Source organism: Hipposideros armiger, unplaced genomic scaffold (assembly GCF_001890085.2).
Source record: "Hipposideros armiger isolate ML-2016 unplaced genomic scaffold, ASM189008v1 scaffold_397, whole genome shotgun sequence".
NCBI lineage: Eukaryota > Metazoa > Chordata > Mammalia > Chiroptera > Hipposideridae > Hipposideros > Hipposideros armiger.
This window is the reverse complement of record NW_017731747.1, coordinates 1,642,144-1,660,316: the sequence shown is the minus strand read 5'-3', so window position 1 is coordinate 1,660,316 and position 18,173 is coordinate 1,642,144. Positions and strand designations below refer to the sequence as shown.

General features: G+C 41.3%; 1 protein-coding gene across 1 annotated transcript in view; it reads right to left on the bottom strand.

The window, feature by feature from the left end:
• DOCK9 (dedicator of cytokinesis 9) overlaps positions 1-18,173 on the bottom strand; it is a 285,969-nt gene that overhangs the window by 28,421 nt on the left and 239,375 nt on the right. Inside the window, exons 38-45 of the mRNA XM_019663653.1 lie at positions 12,920-13,035; positions 7,113-7,250; positions 6,812-6,994; positions 5,751-5,864; positions 5,413-5,628; positions 3,846-3,903; positions 2,816-2,893; positions 1,332-1,438 (exon numbers count right to left, since the gene is read on the bottom strand). Coding sequence (XP_019519198.1) covers positions 1,332-1,438; positions 2,816-2,893; positions 3,846-3,903; positions 5,413-5,628; positions 5,751-5,864; positions 6,812-6,994; positions 7,113-7,250; positions 12,920-13,035 — 1,010 coding nt within the window. The remainder of the gene's footprint in view (positions 1-1,331; positions 1,439-2,815; positions 2,894-3,845; positions 3,904-5,412; positions 5,629-5,750; positions 5,865-6,811; positions 6,995-7,112; positions 7,251-12,919; positions 13,036-18,173) is intronic.

Genomic DNA, 18,173 nt, shown 5'->3' with positions numbered 1-18,173 from the left:
TTATTAACTTAATTAAAACAACAAATCTATTGCATGTTAACAAAAATAACATTTTTAATAACATTTTCAAAAAAAAATTTGGGAGAAGTGTGGCATTGTTTTACGGTTTTATAACTCTCTTTAATGTCTGACTTTGTAGGAGAAACTTAGATTCTCATATCTACTTCTCCATTCAATCTGTTCTATGTGTTATTTTGGATAATGTGTACAACAAAAATCCAGCCTCACACAGAAATCCAGTGGGAAAAGTAAGGACCTCAGAGACTTCCTGAAAGCATCTTGGGGACCCTAGGAGTCCTAGGACCACGCTTTGAGTGCTGCTGATTGATGGCCTGGTTAATGTCATGGAGGATGTTTGTTCGTAGGCTCTACTTATTGGCAATAACAGGATTAAAAGTCATCATATTAATTGCAGGACTCCACATCACAAAAACAAGTGTAACAGAGGCAGAAAAGATTTACTCCTTTCTCTGTTCTTTCTTTCAACATAAAGAAACAGACAATTTTATTTTTCCTTAAAAAATGGGCAGGATTAAAGAGCTTTCTGTTGACTGTTCCATTCTGCCTCGAGTTGAAGGAGGCATGAAAAGCCCTGCTTGCAGATACTCATGGAAGAGGAAATTCAGGTAATGCAAGCAGAAAACTGGCATTTGTTCACATTTCCAGCTTTATTTCAAAACTCTCTAGTTATAGATAAGTGGCTGCAAGGTGATTCTGTTTTGGCAAGGAACTTGCAGAAATTGCTACAATGATCTAACGTCACACTCTTTGGTCTTGCCTGAGCGTGGGCCGGGGTGGTCTTATTTACTAGTGGTGGGCAGAACCTGGGCTTATGACCCACAAGTGGGAGCAGGAAGTGGGGCCTGAACAGGGTCTGTCCTGTCCCCGAGCCCAGTCCGGCCTCTCATAGATTTGAGTGTTTGGGGACACTGGGCAGAAATATAGTGTCGCAGACACTGATTTAAAATTCAAATGAAAATAGCAATAAAACCCATGAACTGGAGAAATCAATTGCTGGAAAGAATGAGAAACTTTATGGTCAAAATACTAGCCCTTTTACCACAAGTGTTTGAGCTCTCAGCCTCACTTCACCACTAACCAGCTCCTCAAGCCCTTTTTCCAGAGTCAAGGAGGGATTCCTAGAAAGGGAGAACGGCAGGAGCTTTCGCTGCTCTGTTTCAGTTGTCTAGACTAGAGAGTTACTTGAGTGAGAGCGAAGCGTGTAAACAGCAGCTGTGGACAGAAAAGCCTTCGTGTGATGCGCTGGCAGGGCCAACAACAGGCTTGAGATACTCAAGTCACTCAAGACCCACATACGCGGCGGCACTCACCTCGTTGAAATGAACGTCCTGCATCCCGACGTCTTCCATCATGGAGGCTTCCTCGTCTATGTTTGGGGTAATCACCCTGAAGGCTGTGCATCCTTGTCTGAACATGCCTGGAATCGAGATAGCAGGGAGAGTCAGTTAGGAGCCTGCACATCGATGAGCCCTGTATGTTTTTGTGTTGAATGAAATAGCCGATTTTGAAATCGACTCTATGCTTCAGGCCAGCATTCCCACAGAAGTCTGGGGGCTGCTGGGGGGCTTTTCTCCACTCGTATTTAACCTTCAACTCCCTCAATTTCTTTCTTTTACTCACCCCTTTTTATTATTTCACCCACCTTTATCAAAATGGATATAATCTTTAAATCAACTGTAAATAAACTGAAACAGGTACTGAATCAAATTAATTGTAAAATAATAACCAAGAAACAATAATTTGATTTGGTAAGCTGACCCGTGCTCAGATCCCAAGAACAATAAAGAAGCCAAGGCCGATCAAGGAAATATATATAACTCAAAAGTAACTGTTTCCTTCAAGCTGTTATGTCACCCAGTCTGGCTGGGGGTAAGCCAGAGCTCAGATTAGAAGCTGCCTTTCTCCTTTGTGAAGCATGAACACGATGTAACCAATAGCCACAGATGAGAGCCGAGAGGCTGTCTTAGCTGGTTCCACATTGACTGTGTAGGGCAAGGAGAGGCCTTCTTTATTCTCCACAACTGGAGAGTGGGGGTCACATAAAGCATGAATACTTCCTAGGCACTCAGTTCTCTAGGGGGGAGCGGTATAAGGTTGGAGCTGGAATAAATACCTAGGATAAGGTAATAGCAATAATGGCCCGTTTGGGGCCTCTGCTTACCTTGGGGTCACTGGGAAAAGTTTTACGTCAGTTGGACAAAAATAATCACGTGAATAAGGACTTGAAATGCCTTGTTACTCAATTTCGAGATTGCTGTTTTATAGTTAAACAAAACAGAAGTCAATTGAGACCAGCCACATTTCGGGGAAAAGAACACCGAGTATTTGGAAAAGATGCCTTAAAGGAGTAGGTCCTCACGTCAGAGGTTTTCCGGACGCATACTGGTCAAGGCTTCCAAGCCATTTGCGTGACGTCTAGTGTTTCTGCCACTGTCTTGGCTTAGCCTTGCTTTTGTTTTATGGAGACGTATGAGTCCCCTACGAAAAGCATTCATCTAGGAGCTGGGGGACACATTCATGGACAAAAAAAATGATACAAGCCAACCACCCACGTTCAGGTTACAGAGTACATTTAAATAGACACCCCAGCTCCAGGGGGAAAACTACACCGGTGGGCCAGTCCTCTCCTTGCCCACAGGAACACACGCCTCTGCACCGGAGACGCGAGGAGAAGAGGGAGGGAGGACAGCCGCAGCCGTCCATGCAGAGTTGACAAGGAAAATGCCCACACCTCTGAGTGTCGTGTGGATGGGGCGACTGGGGCCTCGGGGGCCAGACCGACCCTCAGGCTCACCTCCCTGGCGCCTCCTCTGGCACGTGCTGTGGCTGTAGGGGAAGAGGGTCGGCTCCCGCTGGAGGGCTATGTCTGCTTCTAAACATGAGGAAATGTATTACCTGACAATAGGTCTCAACAGAAAATGGTGCTGGTAATCAGAGATGACAGAGCCCTTCTTGAAGTTCTTTCTCTTTTGGGCTCTGGTTTATGACAAGTCTCGGCTCCCTGACATCTCATTCCAAATAGCCAGCTGCACCAGCAATACAGAAAGTCCCTGGTCTCGGCATCTGTGGCTTTCTACCATCTCTCACGTTGTAAACGCACGCCTCAATGGCCAGCTCTGGTGCTGCTGTGCCCCGGCACACAGGCGTCAGCCCAACCAGCTTTTCTGGGAACCTCAACGCTCCAAAAAGAAACGCCGCCTTTTCAGGCTGCACTGATTTTGAAATGGAAACGAGCAACTGGTGTTTAATCAAAAGGAACCCATAAAAGAATTCATGGCCTGCGAATCTGGGAACACATACATAATACACACACGGGCAGCATTCACTCCTTGCCCCCTCCTTCCATTGGGAGGTAAGACTGCCAGCCTGTCTTGTCATGCAAGGCTATTTTGTCATACAAGAAAGCCAGCAGGGCTACGTTCCAGAAAATGCTGTCTCATGATCGCCTGTGACAACTGTCTTTTTGATCGATATACCGTTCTAGTGGGAACTATCTTAAGGAAAGAGAAAAAAAATCTTTTCAGCTAAAGATTGGCTGGTCAGGGACACCCAGATGCAAAGTTCATGAACTAGTTTTTGAGAGATGGAGCCATTAGTAAGAGGTAATACGACCTCATGCCATCCACTTCTCTTTCGATATCGGTATTTCTGCTATGCCTTCCAAGTCAAGCAAATGTCACGCCAGTGACTAAAACAACACACACGCGCACACACACACACACACGAATCTTCCACCTCCCAATCTCTCTCAATGGCTCTTGCTCCTCGTTGCTGCTTTATACAGTTTTATATTCATTTCACAAAACACAGGAATCATCTCTCACCTTTCCGCGTGAGATACTCTGCCACCAGGGCTGTGACATGGACATAGCACATCGCTGCCTATAATAAAAGACATGTGCCTCAGAATCACCATTTATAAAGCATGTCAGAACGCTCACGGATAGAACTCTATTACTGTATGCACTTATGCCAGATCTCAAGGCAGCAACTAGTGTTTCTAGCCGCTGACATCTTACCTTTTGAAAAAGTGGAACAATTCATATACACTTTGCAATAAATTTTGCAATAAATTGGAAATTGAGACAAATAGCATAATTTGCTAAGGTTCATTTCTATTTAGAATTGTTGAATTTTAATGTAAAAGATAAAAACATTTCTCTAACTGTATGGATTTCTGCATCATTTCTCATAAAGTGAAAAGATAACCCTTGAAAAAAAGGCGTGTGCCTTCCTAAATTCTGAGAAAACTGCTCAAATTTCGGGGGCTAATATAGTTTTCTCTCAGCTTAAAAAAGATGAAGTTGTAACTTCCTCCAAACATATAATTCTAAAACAAAATTACAATTAAATCTTAAATGGATAACACCTTAAAATGAAAAAAATAACTTTTTTATCAAGTTGCCATGGTTTTATAACAATCAAAGACAGTTGCTGGAAATGAACCCAATGTAAGGTTCTAATGCCTGAGCCCCTGGTTCTTATCAGAATTAAAGAAAAATTACTACCACATTGAATATGTAATTCATTTTTATCATGACTAACACAGTCAAATTTATGGTCACATAGAATGGACTCCTTGTCAATAATCAATATGTAAAAAAAGTTACATACATTTCTTTAGACGTAGAGCATAATTTTACTAATTTAAGCAATTATAGAAGTTTAAAAGTAAAAGTATGCTTCTCTGGTAATACTGTTGATCACACCTAAATGTCTTAGGCACAAACCCTGAACAGAGTTTTCATGGGAACACAGAACCTGCCTTACAGCCTATTATTTGCCTTACTAGCCCCTGTTTTACAGATGATGTCATCAAGGCATAGAGGGGCTAAAAACCAGCTCAGTGTCACAGTTAGTAAATGTTGGCTCTCAGATTCCGTCTGTCCCCAGAGCCCCCACACCCAAGCCCCCGCCGTGCTGTCTGCTTACTGACACATAGCAGCTCTGTACACGAAACAAGGAAGCTCTCTGATACCTACCACCTCCACAGGGGGAAACAGACAATCTCAAAAGGAAGAAGCGAGGCCGGATCATTACTTTAATAGCAGAGAAATGTAATTTTATCACAAAATAGCTGCATTTTAGAACTAGGGAGGAGTTTTGATGCAGAAACTGAGTGCACTTGAATTGGCAGGCATCTGTATGAACACGGATGTTTTCTAAGAGCTTTCAAACAGGATTCTTGTGTGACAGAAATGTGACAGAAATATCCCCTGACAAGATGGTAAATTAAAATGCTTAGAAGGCTCTGAAGTAACCCTGAGCCTAGCACTGTTTTAAGTATCACATACTTTTAACTGGAACATTTTTCTCAAAATTGGCTTCTTTTAGTGACTGGGGCAGGATCAGTTTCCTCAAAAACCCGGACTGAGAGGCCGGTAGGGTTACCTCGGAGAGATCCCCGTTTTTGACGTGGATCCTGGCCATGCTGTCCAGCCACGTCTTTCTGAGCTCCGGCGTGCTTGCGTACGACTTGGCCAAGCTGTACTGGAGGTCCACCAGCATCTCGGGGTCGTTCTCATGCTCCTTCATCTGGGCTGTGGCCATGAGAACAGTGCGAATCCTTTTGGTCAAGTCCTTCACATCCGAGGAGAAGGTGGTATGCTAAAACAAAGGCAGGAGAAGGACACATGGCTTCCAGCGGCATTGCACCTGTCCTCATACATATTAGATAATGAGGAAGAGTCCTGGAGGTGCAAAAAAAAAAATGGGATCAGGCCACCTACCTTGATAAGCCTGTCGCTGTTGGCACAGTTGTTGATGATAGACAAGGACTGCTGGAATCTTGTTCCCCCGATCCCGACCACATCTGCTATCAGCTGGCTGACGGAAATAATGACCTAAGGACACACAAACAAGAGCAAATCAACTCACCTTCAGAGAACTCCCCAGGCTCAGCTCCCGTCTTCAGTTAGGAGATGATGTCCGAGTCATCTTTTTGCCCTTCTCAGAATTATTCCAGAAGGCGATTACACTATCCTTAAGTATTTTGTTTGCACAGTAAAATGCTCATCAGGAGAGTGTAGAGGAATGAGAATCAGATAAGCCCCTGTGACTTGGATAGTTATCTACTTATCACTTTCTCTAACAAAAAAGGAGACCTCATTGTCTACCTCTTTGGTTTTTGGCTTGAACTTCCAGGTATTATACATTTAATAAGTGGACTGTCCCCTGCAGTTTTTGTTAAAACATATACACTATGCAATGGGGAATCTGCCTTTTGGGGGGTCCCTGAATAGCATTGCCTTTACCCAGTTACTTAAGCTAAAACGTGGCTGTGCATGTAGTTTGCAAACAATAAATATGTGTTTTTAAAAGAATAGATACAGAGATAAAGAGGGCACTTTTATATATTGGGTTGTCGGAAAAGTCATGGCGTATTTTTTCTCTGTTTTTCATTGCAAAAATGTGTCATGACTTTTCAGTATCCTGCCTGACAGAAAAGAACCACTTTGGGCTTTTTGTGTCTTATCTAAGACACCCGTCTTCTCAAGGCATCCTCACATAGGTTCTAGTATATCTTAATTCAATGGACTTTCAGTCAGTCCAATATTGATTCAATACATAAATGTCTATTTACCAAGAGAAACACTTCCTGGGCCTACATTCTACAAGGCGAAGGATGAAATAAATCAAACCAGTCAATGTGACTGTCAAAGTGTCCATCTCAAGGCCAGATCCTGCAGTACTTACGCAGCGGTAGGTTCGTACATGGGACCGCTCACAGCTTTCCTGAGGAAGCTGTACGTCAGAGTATTCTGGTCTTGGAAAGCTAAGCTAGACGCACCTGCAAGTGTGTCCGGACAAAGGACTTCTTCCCAGTGTAGTCGAAGTTGTTCCGCATCAGGAAGTAGAGCAGCTGGGAGGCCTCAGTCCTGATGGAGCTCAGCTTGGAGTTGCAGCACTTCAGGATCTCGTAGCACAGAGCCGCACACATGTCGGCCCTCCCTTCATAGAACGTCGAGGGGAACTGGAGGGAACAGGAGAAAGCAAGTAAATCACAGGAAGGCAGCGCCTGCGAGAGCTCCAGGTGGGGAGAGGGCAACGTATGCCAATCAAGTGTGACCTTCCCTGAGGAAACAACTTACCTTATAAATTAATGACCTTAAGGCCGTGAAGACATTTTTTAAAGCCGTTTCAGACTGATGTTTTTGAAGAAAACACAGGTAGACGTCAAAAACTTTTTTCATGAGAGGGTTATGTCCGTGGTCAGCCAGGAGCTGGTTCTTTAAAACACATAAGGACAGCGTGGTGAGACACACCAGGCACCTCTAAGAGGTTCCACACGAGTTTCAGGCTCAAAGGTCAAATTTTCCAGGTACTACACTTACAATGTAAAACTCTGCCATGAATCCTCTTATAGTGCAAATAAGCCTATCGATAAATTTATGCTCTGGATAGTTTACTTCTTTTCCTATAAAGAAGGGACTAATCATAAAACTTCCCAGCAAACCGTAAGATGGTTTAAAGGGCTGCTGTTCCTCAGCACTGATTTGGCTTCTACTTATTTTCACTGTACACCAGCAACTGATACAGGGGTAATGTTTGTGACCTTTTAATGCCATTTAAAAAAGTGCCATTACAGGTGTCAGCTAACTAATGGGCTGGAAAAAATACTGACATGAGGTATGCGAAACAGGTCTTCTAAAAGGGAGGGTCTGTTCTTCCCCTCCCCCACTGCCCCCAGGCACTCTGTAAAATTATGAATAGTCAGTTTGGTGATGTAGAAAATGTACAGGCTTTGCTCGGGTACCATTTATCATGTGCATGGATTTGCACAGGTAAACTGAGTCTTACCATTCTCCTTTGTAAAACAGATGACCCTAAGACTGACCTCTACAGCTATTGTGAAGACTTCAAGTATAGAAAACCTCTGACACATGCTTTGGTTTAGCTCAATAAGTGGTGGCTGGCAGGATTTTAACATGATGATTTTACTTGATAAAACAAAATAAGAAGGTCACAAGTAATTACTGTTCATCCTTCTTCAAGATTTCCTCATACCAACAGCAAATTCATACTAATTAAACACCTCGTAAACCTGGTTGGCTAAAATCCGCATTGATTGCTGATCACACACAGTGGATAGAGGTGTTGCCAGCATGGAGCCATCGTGTCTACACGTAAGTGACACTGAGAAGCTGCATTTTCAAATACAGTCAGGCCTCTCTGAACAAAGGTGTGTTTGGGAGAGGGCATGCGTGTGCATTTTGCACAAGTAGGCAAAAATGGCTGTAATAAAAAAAATGTCAAGAGGCCAGTGTCTCAAACCAATCTTACAATTTAGCCAAATGAACTGAGATAACTTATGTCTACATAACCCTGTTACATAGCAAATTATGGCTGGAAACATAGCCTTAAGAGTTACCTCATCTTATTGTTGAAGACAAATTTTTACTCAAGGAATGAGTTTTGTTTTTTTAGGTCCAGTGACTCACAGATGTAGTCACAGCTGGTAGGGCACCTGGAATTCAGTCATCTTTATATCATGAAATACTGAAGTACAGTATTGAATTCCATCATGTGAAAAAGAGGCAATTTAGTGAGCAGAAAATGTGACTTAATTAACTGAATATGATAAAATTCTCAACCACAAGCAGCTGTTCACCAACTGGAAAAAAAAAAAAACCCAAAAAACAACAAAAGCTGTTTCCAGTGTTTTGGGAACTGCTGATGTGAACACTTTTCCCAGGAACCATAGACCTTCCTAATTATGGCTGGATTCAGGCTTGGTGAATCTGGATCTAAGCTTTTATTTTCTCAGTACTCTTTGCTGGAGATGTCAGGAAAGATGGTTCATACAAAAATTGCCAAGACCCCTGGTCCTGCTGTCTGAATTGGCCGGTCTCCAAGTTCCTACCACTGGAGTTGAATTTTACTTCTTTCACTCTCTCTGGTCAAGGTCTTTGCTCTCTATTTTCAGATTTAGTCTTCTTGGGTTCTGATCGCAAAACTTGTTTGCAAGAACGGCGTTCAAGCTCACTTGTACTGAGATATAAATAAGTACTCATTTAAAGAGGTAAAGGGCCTTTCATCCTGGACACCCAAGTTTACCAGCTGCCTTCCTTAATTTCCCAATCAATTTTCTTCTCTCCCTCTCTCTCTCTCTGTGTCTCTCTGTCTCCCTCATTAATTAGAAAGCCATAGACATTAAATGTAAAAAAAACTTTGAATATTCAGAAAGGCCCACAAGGGGAAAAAAAAGCAAAACAAAAATCACTCTTCACTTCTGCACTTAAAAATAACCACGGGTAGCCATGGAGTGTATCTCATTTCCACCTTTTTTATCCCTATAGACTTTTACTGGGGATGGGAAGATTTTATTCAGGAGATTAAGTAAGACCTTAGAATAATATGAAAGGCATGACTTATCTCCACCAATAAGGTGGAGAGTAGGTTATAATTAATTCTCAGGAATTGTCTGATGTGGACTCAGGTTTGACTGTTGAACACGACCTTCTCAGGGAAATGGGTCTTTAGGGGAATAAACACAATATCAGTAGTTTTTAAAGATCCAGAATGCAGAAAAACAAACTTGGGTGCCAAAGTGAGATATCTGGAACTACGCTATTTAAGACAGATACACTATTCCTAGGCACATAGCATCTATTTGTATTTAGACATTGATTTTAAAATAACTAAAATTCTAGTTTAGAGAAGAGCGATTTCGGTGGCAGGTGCTCACCAATCGCTAAGGTGACCTAAACCTCATGTGTCTTGGTAGACCAGGCTCACGGTTGTGTAAACAGGTCCCAAACTCCCTAGCAAAGCCCCGATTATCCAAGTGCCCCTCCCTCTGGTGGCTCACAGCTTCTTATCATCATGCCCTAGTTCTCACCATGCAGCTCAAATCAAGAAAAGGCACTACATGGAACCACTAAAAATACACTTTCAGACTAAATTTGTGAACACATTAAAAATATTATCAACTATTTAAAGTCCAGCATTGGTTTGGGATTGTGTTAACAGACATTACAAAGTAGCCAAAGAAGAACCGAACCGTCTTTTTCTCCACATAACTACCTTGGTTTACAAAACACACCTTTTTATGTATTAAATGATATAATATATGTAAAAGTGCCCAGCATGGTACCAGCATCTGGTAAGTACTTGGTAAGTTTTTTCTTTTTTTGTACATGAGATCATTCAATTACCTTGACATTCATTCACTTCAGCTCCTCTCCCTCCCTTCCGTCTCACCTCTTTCCGCTCTTCCTTTCTCCCTCCCTCCCTCCTTCCTCTTTCTCTCCCTCTCTCTCTCACACACACACCCCTGAGTAGAGAACAAGGGCTCTGAAAGACCAGTTGTACAGTGATCTTGGGCCAATTTCCTAACCTGTCTCAGCCTCAATCTCCTCACCTATAACATGGGAGATAAGAAGACCCACTAGGCCAGGCTGTTGTGAGATTAATGCTCAAAGCTCAGAAGGCACTCAGTAAATAGCAGGAAGCTAATATAATAACAACCAGAATTCAGGGCTGAAATCTTTTCAAACATTATCTCTCATTAAGACATGATTTCTTGATTGCCTTTGGCACTTCCTAGATGTGGTCAATTAAGAGACTCGGTAACAATAGGGCTATATCTATGGAAGAAAATTTTTCTGCAAATAATTACATCAGCCAACTCAACGGAATAAGTTCGTTTTTCTGATGAGCTCCAATTGATGCCTCAGCTGAGTAAATATTTACAAAGGAAGAGCCAGTGACTGCTGCCTGTGGATCCAGGCCAGGTAAGCCCACAGCTCGGCATGATATCCACTGATGCCCTAACATTTGCCCATTTGCCCACTTTTAAATGGGGAGGGGTGGCTCTGAGCTTTAAACATCAAACATGTTTGCACACAGGCTTATAAACTTTTACAGAGAGCATCTGAGTTCTGAAGTTCAATCCTTCCTGTGGTTCTCGGGAATCAGACCCTTTATCTTAAGACCAGGAAGGCTTGAACACAGGAGAAGGTACTTATTGCTAAACTAGAGTCAACATTTGAGCTCCTACTATGTGCCAGACACAGGGAAGATATTTCTGGATACTTCCTATCAACCTATCAGGAAGTAGGCACAATCGCCATGTTCTAGGTAAGGAAACCAGGGCTTAGAGATGTCAAGTAGACTTGCCCAAGGCTTAAAATCTGGCTAATGGTGGAGCTGGGATGTAAGCCCATGATGTTTCTGTATACATGGCTGTCTCCCAAGTGTACTGGAGCTGGTCTGATCAGCAAAGTGGGAGGCCCCGCCGAGGGTCATCTCACTTGAAACTCACGAACAGCCCTGTGAGGCAGGTCCTATTTTTCCAATCTTACAAATGGGAAATCTTTGGTCTGGAGACATAATCTTCCCAAATATATTCAGCTAATAAATGTTACAATCAGTTTAACAGATGTTGCTTCTCTCAAGAGTCAGAACCAATTAGGTGGCCAGACATTGGTGATCTGGGAACCTGGACCAATGCTCTTCTTTAAAACAACAGCAGCAATTTGAAGGGGGCGCAGATAAGAACTGGAGGCTCCTTAGTAAGGAAATTGTCACTATTCTCATGGTGCTCCCAGACCACACCTGTGCTACCTGTGCCCTTACCACTGCCCATCATGCCAGGTCCCCACCTGGCTTGCACCTCTGGGGTTTCCTGCTCAGGCAGAGAGTATAGGAAAGTGTCACAACCACTGTTCTGAACTGAAGGATTCACAGTTTGCACGGATACAGGTGTACATGGCAAATATTCACATTAAAAACTTTACTGCTCATATACATAAGAATTTTTAACTAAAAATATCCCAAAGAAAATAGAAAGAGGTTCCAAACATGGTTCTAGTTGAGCAGTGATTCTCAAGCCACAGCGTTCAGGTCTCATGGCCCAAGTTCAGTCAGTCTGGGCTGGGGCCTGAGAATCTGTATTTCTAACAAGTCCCCAGGGTCCGTGGCTGCAGACTCCGAGAGCCACTAGGATGGAGGTTTGTGGCAATAAGACATTGCTGCCCTCACACTTATTCAATTAGGATCTGTATTTCCTTGTCTCTCGGCTGGGTTCCTAGTAATGACAGGGGACATGAGTAGCATGGCTACTAAGAAAATGAAGGTATTATAAAAAAGTGACATGATGTCAGGGTAACTATTTTTACTCTGCCTAATAAAGACATGTGCCTTATAAGAAGTATAGGTAAGCAAAGCAGAAAGTGACTATGGTTACATTTTTCAAATACCCTTGCAAATAAATGTACTGTTTCAATACTTATAGCATATTAACACTAATTCAATTTCTCCTTTCTATGCAGGAAATGGAAGTAATCACTTAGCTAGAATAGGAAGCGCTAAGTTCCAGAAAACAAGAGAGTAGATGAGACCATCTCCACCTACTTCAAGTATTATTTGCTAAAACCTAAAAATAAGACCAAAACAACCTTTTATTTTCTATCCCTGAAATGCTTCTACCACTTAATTTAGTAACAGGTTAAAAAAAAAATTAAAGGTGACTGCATTTATATTATTGCTCCTCTACAGATAAATACATAATTTCAATTGCTACCACATTTGGACCTGTCTAAAGACAGTTGAGGCAGAAACACCTAGTTAGGTTCCCATATTTATCATCTGTTCCCCAGATAAATGCTATCTTCTAGCCAAGAATTAACTTTTAATAATTAACCATCTCCAGAGCCTGTTTCCACCATTTGCACATATGTGGCACACTCCGTCAAGTTAAGCTTTATTATAGTTCAGGGAATTCAGTCCTTAAATGTGCAGTGGTTTTCATTTAAAGATTAACTGTTTCCTCACAGAGGCATAAACAGTTGCTGAAGTAAAAATACAACACAAGAAGTCCTTGCTAGTTCAGCTAAACAAGCAGAATGACTTTCAAGGGTAAAGCTCTAAGCATCAACAGCTGCTCCATACGAACCTTAAATGCCAGTGTGAAGAGAGAGAGAGTGTCCAGAGCCGTGAGGCACACCTCAGTAGCAATGTTGGCTTCAAGTAACGACTGGTGAAGGACATCTGCGTCTGAGTGGCCGTAGCCTGCACGAATTATAACACAAGGTTACTGCCGGGTGGCTGTGGACAGAGGGGCTGGTGGGACAGCAGAGTCACAGTCAACTTCTGATTATTTACAGAAAGCTTTTTCTTTTTTGGGGGGGAGGGAGTTGGTAGTTAATAATGTTTCCATTTAAACTTTTTCAACTCTAGAAGGGCAGTAATAGCAGCATTTACTGGGTGCTCGCTATGTGCCAGACATCATTCTATGAACTTGACATGTATTACCTCATTTAATCCCTCAACAGCCCTATGAAGTAGGTACATTATTAAACCCTTTTTGCAGATAAGGAAATGGAGGTACAGAAAGGCTAAACAACTTGTCTTAAGTCACACAGTTAGTAAACTGTGGAGCCAGGAAAGACCCTGGACAGAAACCACCGAGTTGAGCCACTTGACTGAGCCGTCAGGACTGCGGCAACGGTGAGGGAGGTTGAGATTCCTGAAACTTCCGACACAGACAGGGCAGCAGCACAGCACAGGGGTTAGGAAAACGAGCCAAGGCCAGGGCGCTGGTCAGTGACTCCAGCTCAGCCACCCGCTAGCTGTGTGACCATGGGCAAGTCATTTGACCTCTCTCTACCTCCGTCTCCTCATCTGTAGAATGGGGATAATAACAGTATCTACTTCAGAGGGTTGTGGTGAGTATTAAACTCGTTAATATTTGTGAAGCTCTTAAAACAGTGTCTGGCACACAGTGACTGCTATATGTGTTAGGTCAACAATGTAAAGATCTGTATATTAGCTAAACTCAGGAATGATAATCAAGAGTTGACTGCACTGCTAATAGCATTCTACTTGCTTTAATACAGAGCACAAAAGCCAATATGTCTGAAAGAAATGTTTAAGAAAAGGAAAGAACTTGAAGGATCATAATTTAAATACAAACTGGTCTCTTCTGTATGTGGCTGTAAAATCAATTTAGTATTGATACAAATGTAGGTTGACATACAATTTGAGATATTAAATTATGAAATGGTATGCATTAGCAGAAATACGTATAGGGATGCAAAGATGTTACAGCACTGATCTAGATTACAAAGAAGGATGGCACTATAATAAAACATCATGTAATGTCTTTCTCCAAGGAGTAAAAACGAATCAACACATACAGTGGAGGTAATTTTCTTAATACTCCAGGGAGGAGGACATTTTGTACGTAGATCAGGAAAATGAAGTACAGAAAACCTAGAGAATTTTCTTGAGGCCAGAAGTGGAGAAAAAAACCAAACTCTAAATTCCTCATCTAGGTCACTGTATCATACTACCTATTATTAGGATAAAATAAAGTAACTAGCATGATGTTATTCTGACTAACAAATGTCAGTTACAGAATAATTTTTAAAAGACTACAAAAAAGCTTTTTAGAGCTACTGAGTTGCCTTTTAAAATACGGTGAAAACACTATTATGTGCTTTCATCCAATTTTGCTTTTGGATGTTCTGTGTTTGTGGGCTGCGTTATTTTCACTCCGTGAGAGAGTTAATGTGTCCTTAGGAAGGCTACGTAACACATCAGGCACCATGCTAGTTCTGTTTCTTTTATTTTCTGTTTTAGGTTGGAAATCTCCCAGAGAAAAGAAAATGGCTATTTTTTTTTTTTTTTGTACTAATAGTCATTGTACCGCCTTTGAAAGCCAAGGCACTTCCTCATTTGGCAATGTTAGTTTGGTAAGATACAGAGACAACAAAAGAGAAAAACATTGATTATTGTTGCAGTGATCACAAACCGGGGCAAGAAGGAGCAAAAAAATACACCTTTTATTAGACCAACCAAAATTATCATACAGGTCAAAAGGACTCTTTACTGAGGACTGCCATTTACTCCAAACGAAGTTTTAGAGTCTGGGTTAAATTTTAACAAGGAACTTGTTTTAGTGATGGTTTAAATTTCTTTCTCTGCATGGAATTGTCCCTTTTCTCTTTCTAGATAACTTATTGGGTAAGTGTATCCAGGTAATTATTGTAAAAGAGATGGCCTACACACTGAAGTGTCCCCACAGAATTTACCTGATTTTAGAAATGCTGACAAATGTGCAAAACTGTATCTCTCAATCAAGGAAACATGTCTCAGAATCAAGAAAATGTGGCTTTATATTAGCATTTTATTTTCTATCTTGAGTATAGACATTTAAAGCATTAAAGCCCATTTCACCTATTTTTAAAGGTATATTGTTCATGCTTAAAAACTTTTGAAAAATATTAATTTTACTTCAGAGACTATATGCACTCTCATGTTTCATATTAGTTCAATATTTTGTAAAGAAATTTATCATCTGTTATCATTTTCTTCCTCGTAATTCATAGATATCAAAGAATTTTAGAGTTAGATGGGGTCTTACAAGCCATCTCTTAGGACTCCTCACATGATGCTTATGTGACCCAGACAATATCCCTGATGGGTCCTCACCCAGTCTGTTTTTACACCTCCAGCTGCAAGTGCCCACACTCGCTAGTGGGCAAGTTCCATTAGAAACTCCTTTCCCATGTGGACCTGAAACCTAATTCTCTGCAACCTAATCCAGGGATCTTAAACTCCTGTATTGAAGTATATGGAATTCAGGTTTTCTTCAAGCATTTCTACCTTTTGGGTGGCTTTTCCAACACCAGTGGAAAATACGAATTATCATGTAAATTAATTTAATATCCTAGAACAATACATAACGTCAAAGTCAACACAAAGTGTTATTTTGTATTTTTTGCACATGGATTGCTTGTTTGCAAACATGTTTCACTTAGTTTCTCCCTCATAACCTGGTTCATATAAAATATTCTACATGCAGCTCTCACTCTCAATTTGTCATTTGGCACAAATCTTTCTACTGAAACACAATGAGTGCCCTTTATAGTAAAGAGGTCAGTATCTTAATGTTGTCGACATTGACTTTTCACATACCTGGGCAATGACACAAATGACAAACCTCTATGCCTTGAGTGGTTTTGAAATGGTTAAAATTATTGGCCACAGTGGGATATGTCATTTCATTATTTCCTATTAAAATCTGAGGGTAAAGTTAAGTCACTGCTAGAGTGACACGTGTAGTGCACATGGTGTCTTTTCTCATGTCCTATTAGTGGGTGATGGGAAGGGTCCAGCTTGGCCCCCGTTGGATTAAGTTTCCCACAGTCCTCTGCTGCCCCCTGCTGGTCAAACTGAGGTCTGACAAAGGCTTTCCTACTAGGACAGAAAAAGAGGAACCGAGAAGTTCAGGTGTTGCAGGGACTCTTCCTGTTTTGATTCTTCGCGAAAATAAATTTACTTTAGACTCTGGCATCCCAGCAAGTCCCTCACATATTGGATCTACGTCATATTGGTTGGCCCAACAGAAGGTACTGTATTCACTGTTAAATAGGAATTCTTTCTAGAGAGACACATATATGTCTACTGATTTCCCACCAAGTGGCTAGGTACAGATGTAAAAAAAACATGTGTGTACATATACATGCTCACACACATACACATGTATACATACAGTACACACTCCTTTTAACATTGTTGGGGTAGAAGAAGGGAAGCGGCTGGGGTTTGGCCGAGGTCGCCATTTGGAGCTCAAAAATCTAACAAAGGGGAAGGGCTGAGGGCCACCCAATTATATAATCAGAAGAAGAGATGTAAACGAAGATTGAGTTCTAGGGGAAGACGCAAGGACTACGAGACATCAGCACCAATTCAGAATGAGCAGGGATTGTAGGAACACAGGAGAAGCCTAAGAGAATCAGCTACACACTGCTTACTGGGAAGGCGGAAGGAGAAACGGATTGAGGGTAGTGTCACTAAAAACTGATGAAAGCAAAAACTCCAGGATGAAGGAGGCGAGGCAAGGGCGGGGTTCTCTGTGGGTAGCAGGAAGAGGGACTGGAAATCAACCATGTTAACAATATGGTTTTTGGCAGCTGAACGCAGCCAGCTGTCTCTCTCCTCCAATTCAAGCTACCACGCAAAGTCCATTTGCAGTGGGAGGGGCTGCTGCATAGCTTAGTGGATTAAGGTTATTTATTCGTCTGTTGATCATTCATTTTATTTTTGTTTGTTTTCAGTGTTTCCTGAATGATTGCATTTGGAGCTGGGACCTTGGTCCCCTTATATGATTTTTTTTTTTTTAAAGTGCTTTCAAGTTAAAGCATTAACTTCCACACTGAAGGTAGTTCATGTGTTCTAAATGATCTGTAGCAGGTCCCACAGAACAGCGGGAATTTAATTTCTGTTTGCTAACTAGGAAATGAAAACTGAAATACACAAAAACTCCTTGTTATGTTTATTTCAACCCCTTGTCTGCAGAGCTAGAAAAAGCCCTAATAGACAAGAAGGTGAAAAATCATGTACTGTAGCCTTCGATGTGTTACTGATGTATACTCCATAGCTAAGGATGGAACTTCGAACTAGCATTTTCAGGCTCCCAATTCAGTGTGTGGCAGACTGACATAATATTGATTTAAACGAAGCTTCGAGCATTATACAGAGAAGCTATGCCCATTCCATTTCACGTTGTTGGGGTGCAAGAGTGGGACGCTGCTGTATTTTGATTCCTCAGCCTTCTTCCTTTGAACCACAGTTGACCTTTGAACAACACAGGTTTGGATACTGCGTGCCCACTTACAGGCGGATTATTTTTCAATCAATACTGTAAATGTATTTTCTCTTCCTTATGACTTTCTTAATAACATTTTTTCTTTAGATAACTTATTGTAAGAATACAGTATTATATATATATATATATATATATAACATACAGAATATGTGTTAATTATGTTATCGGTGAGGCTTCCAGTCAGCAGTATGCTATCAGTAGATAAGTTTTTGGGGAGTCAAAAGTTATATGTGGATTTTTTACTGCGAGGGGCTTGGTGCCCCTAACCCCTATGTTGTTCAAGGGTCAACTGCATTATCAATTTAAGGTGATGGGAATATTGTCTTTATTCTTAGCCTCCACTAAGAAAGAGGTATGGAAATCGCAGTGAATGGAATTCCTATGATTAGAAATGAGAAAATATTAATAACCATGTATTAAAGACATTACTTAAAATGAGAACTAATGATCTAGATAGAATATTAGCTAGCTATGTCATGCTTGGAGAAAAGATGAAACAAAAAGGTGTTTATCATAAATGATCTCATTAGTTTTC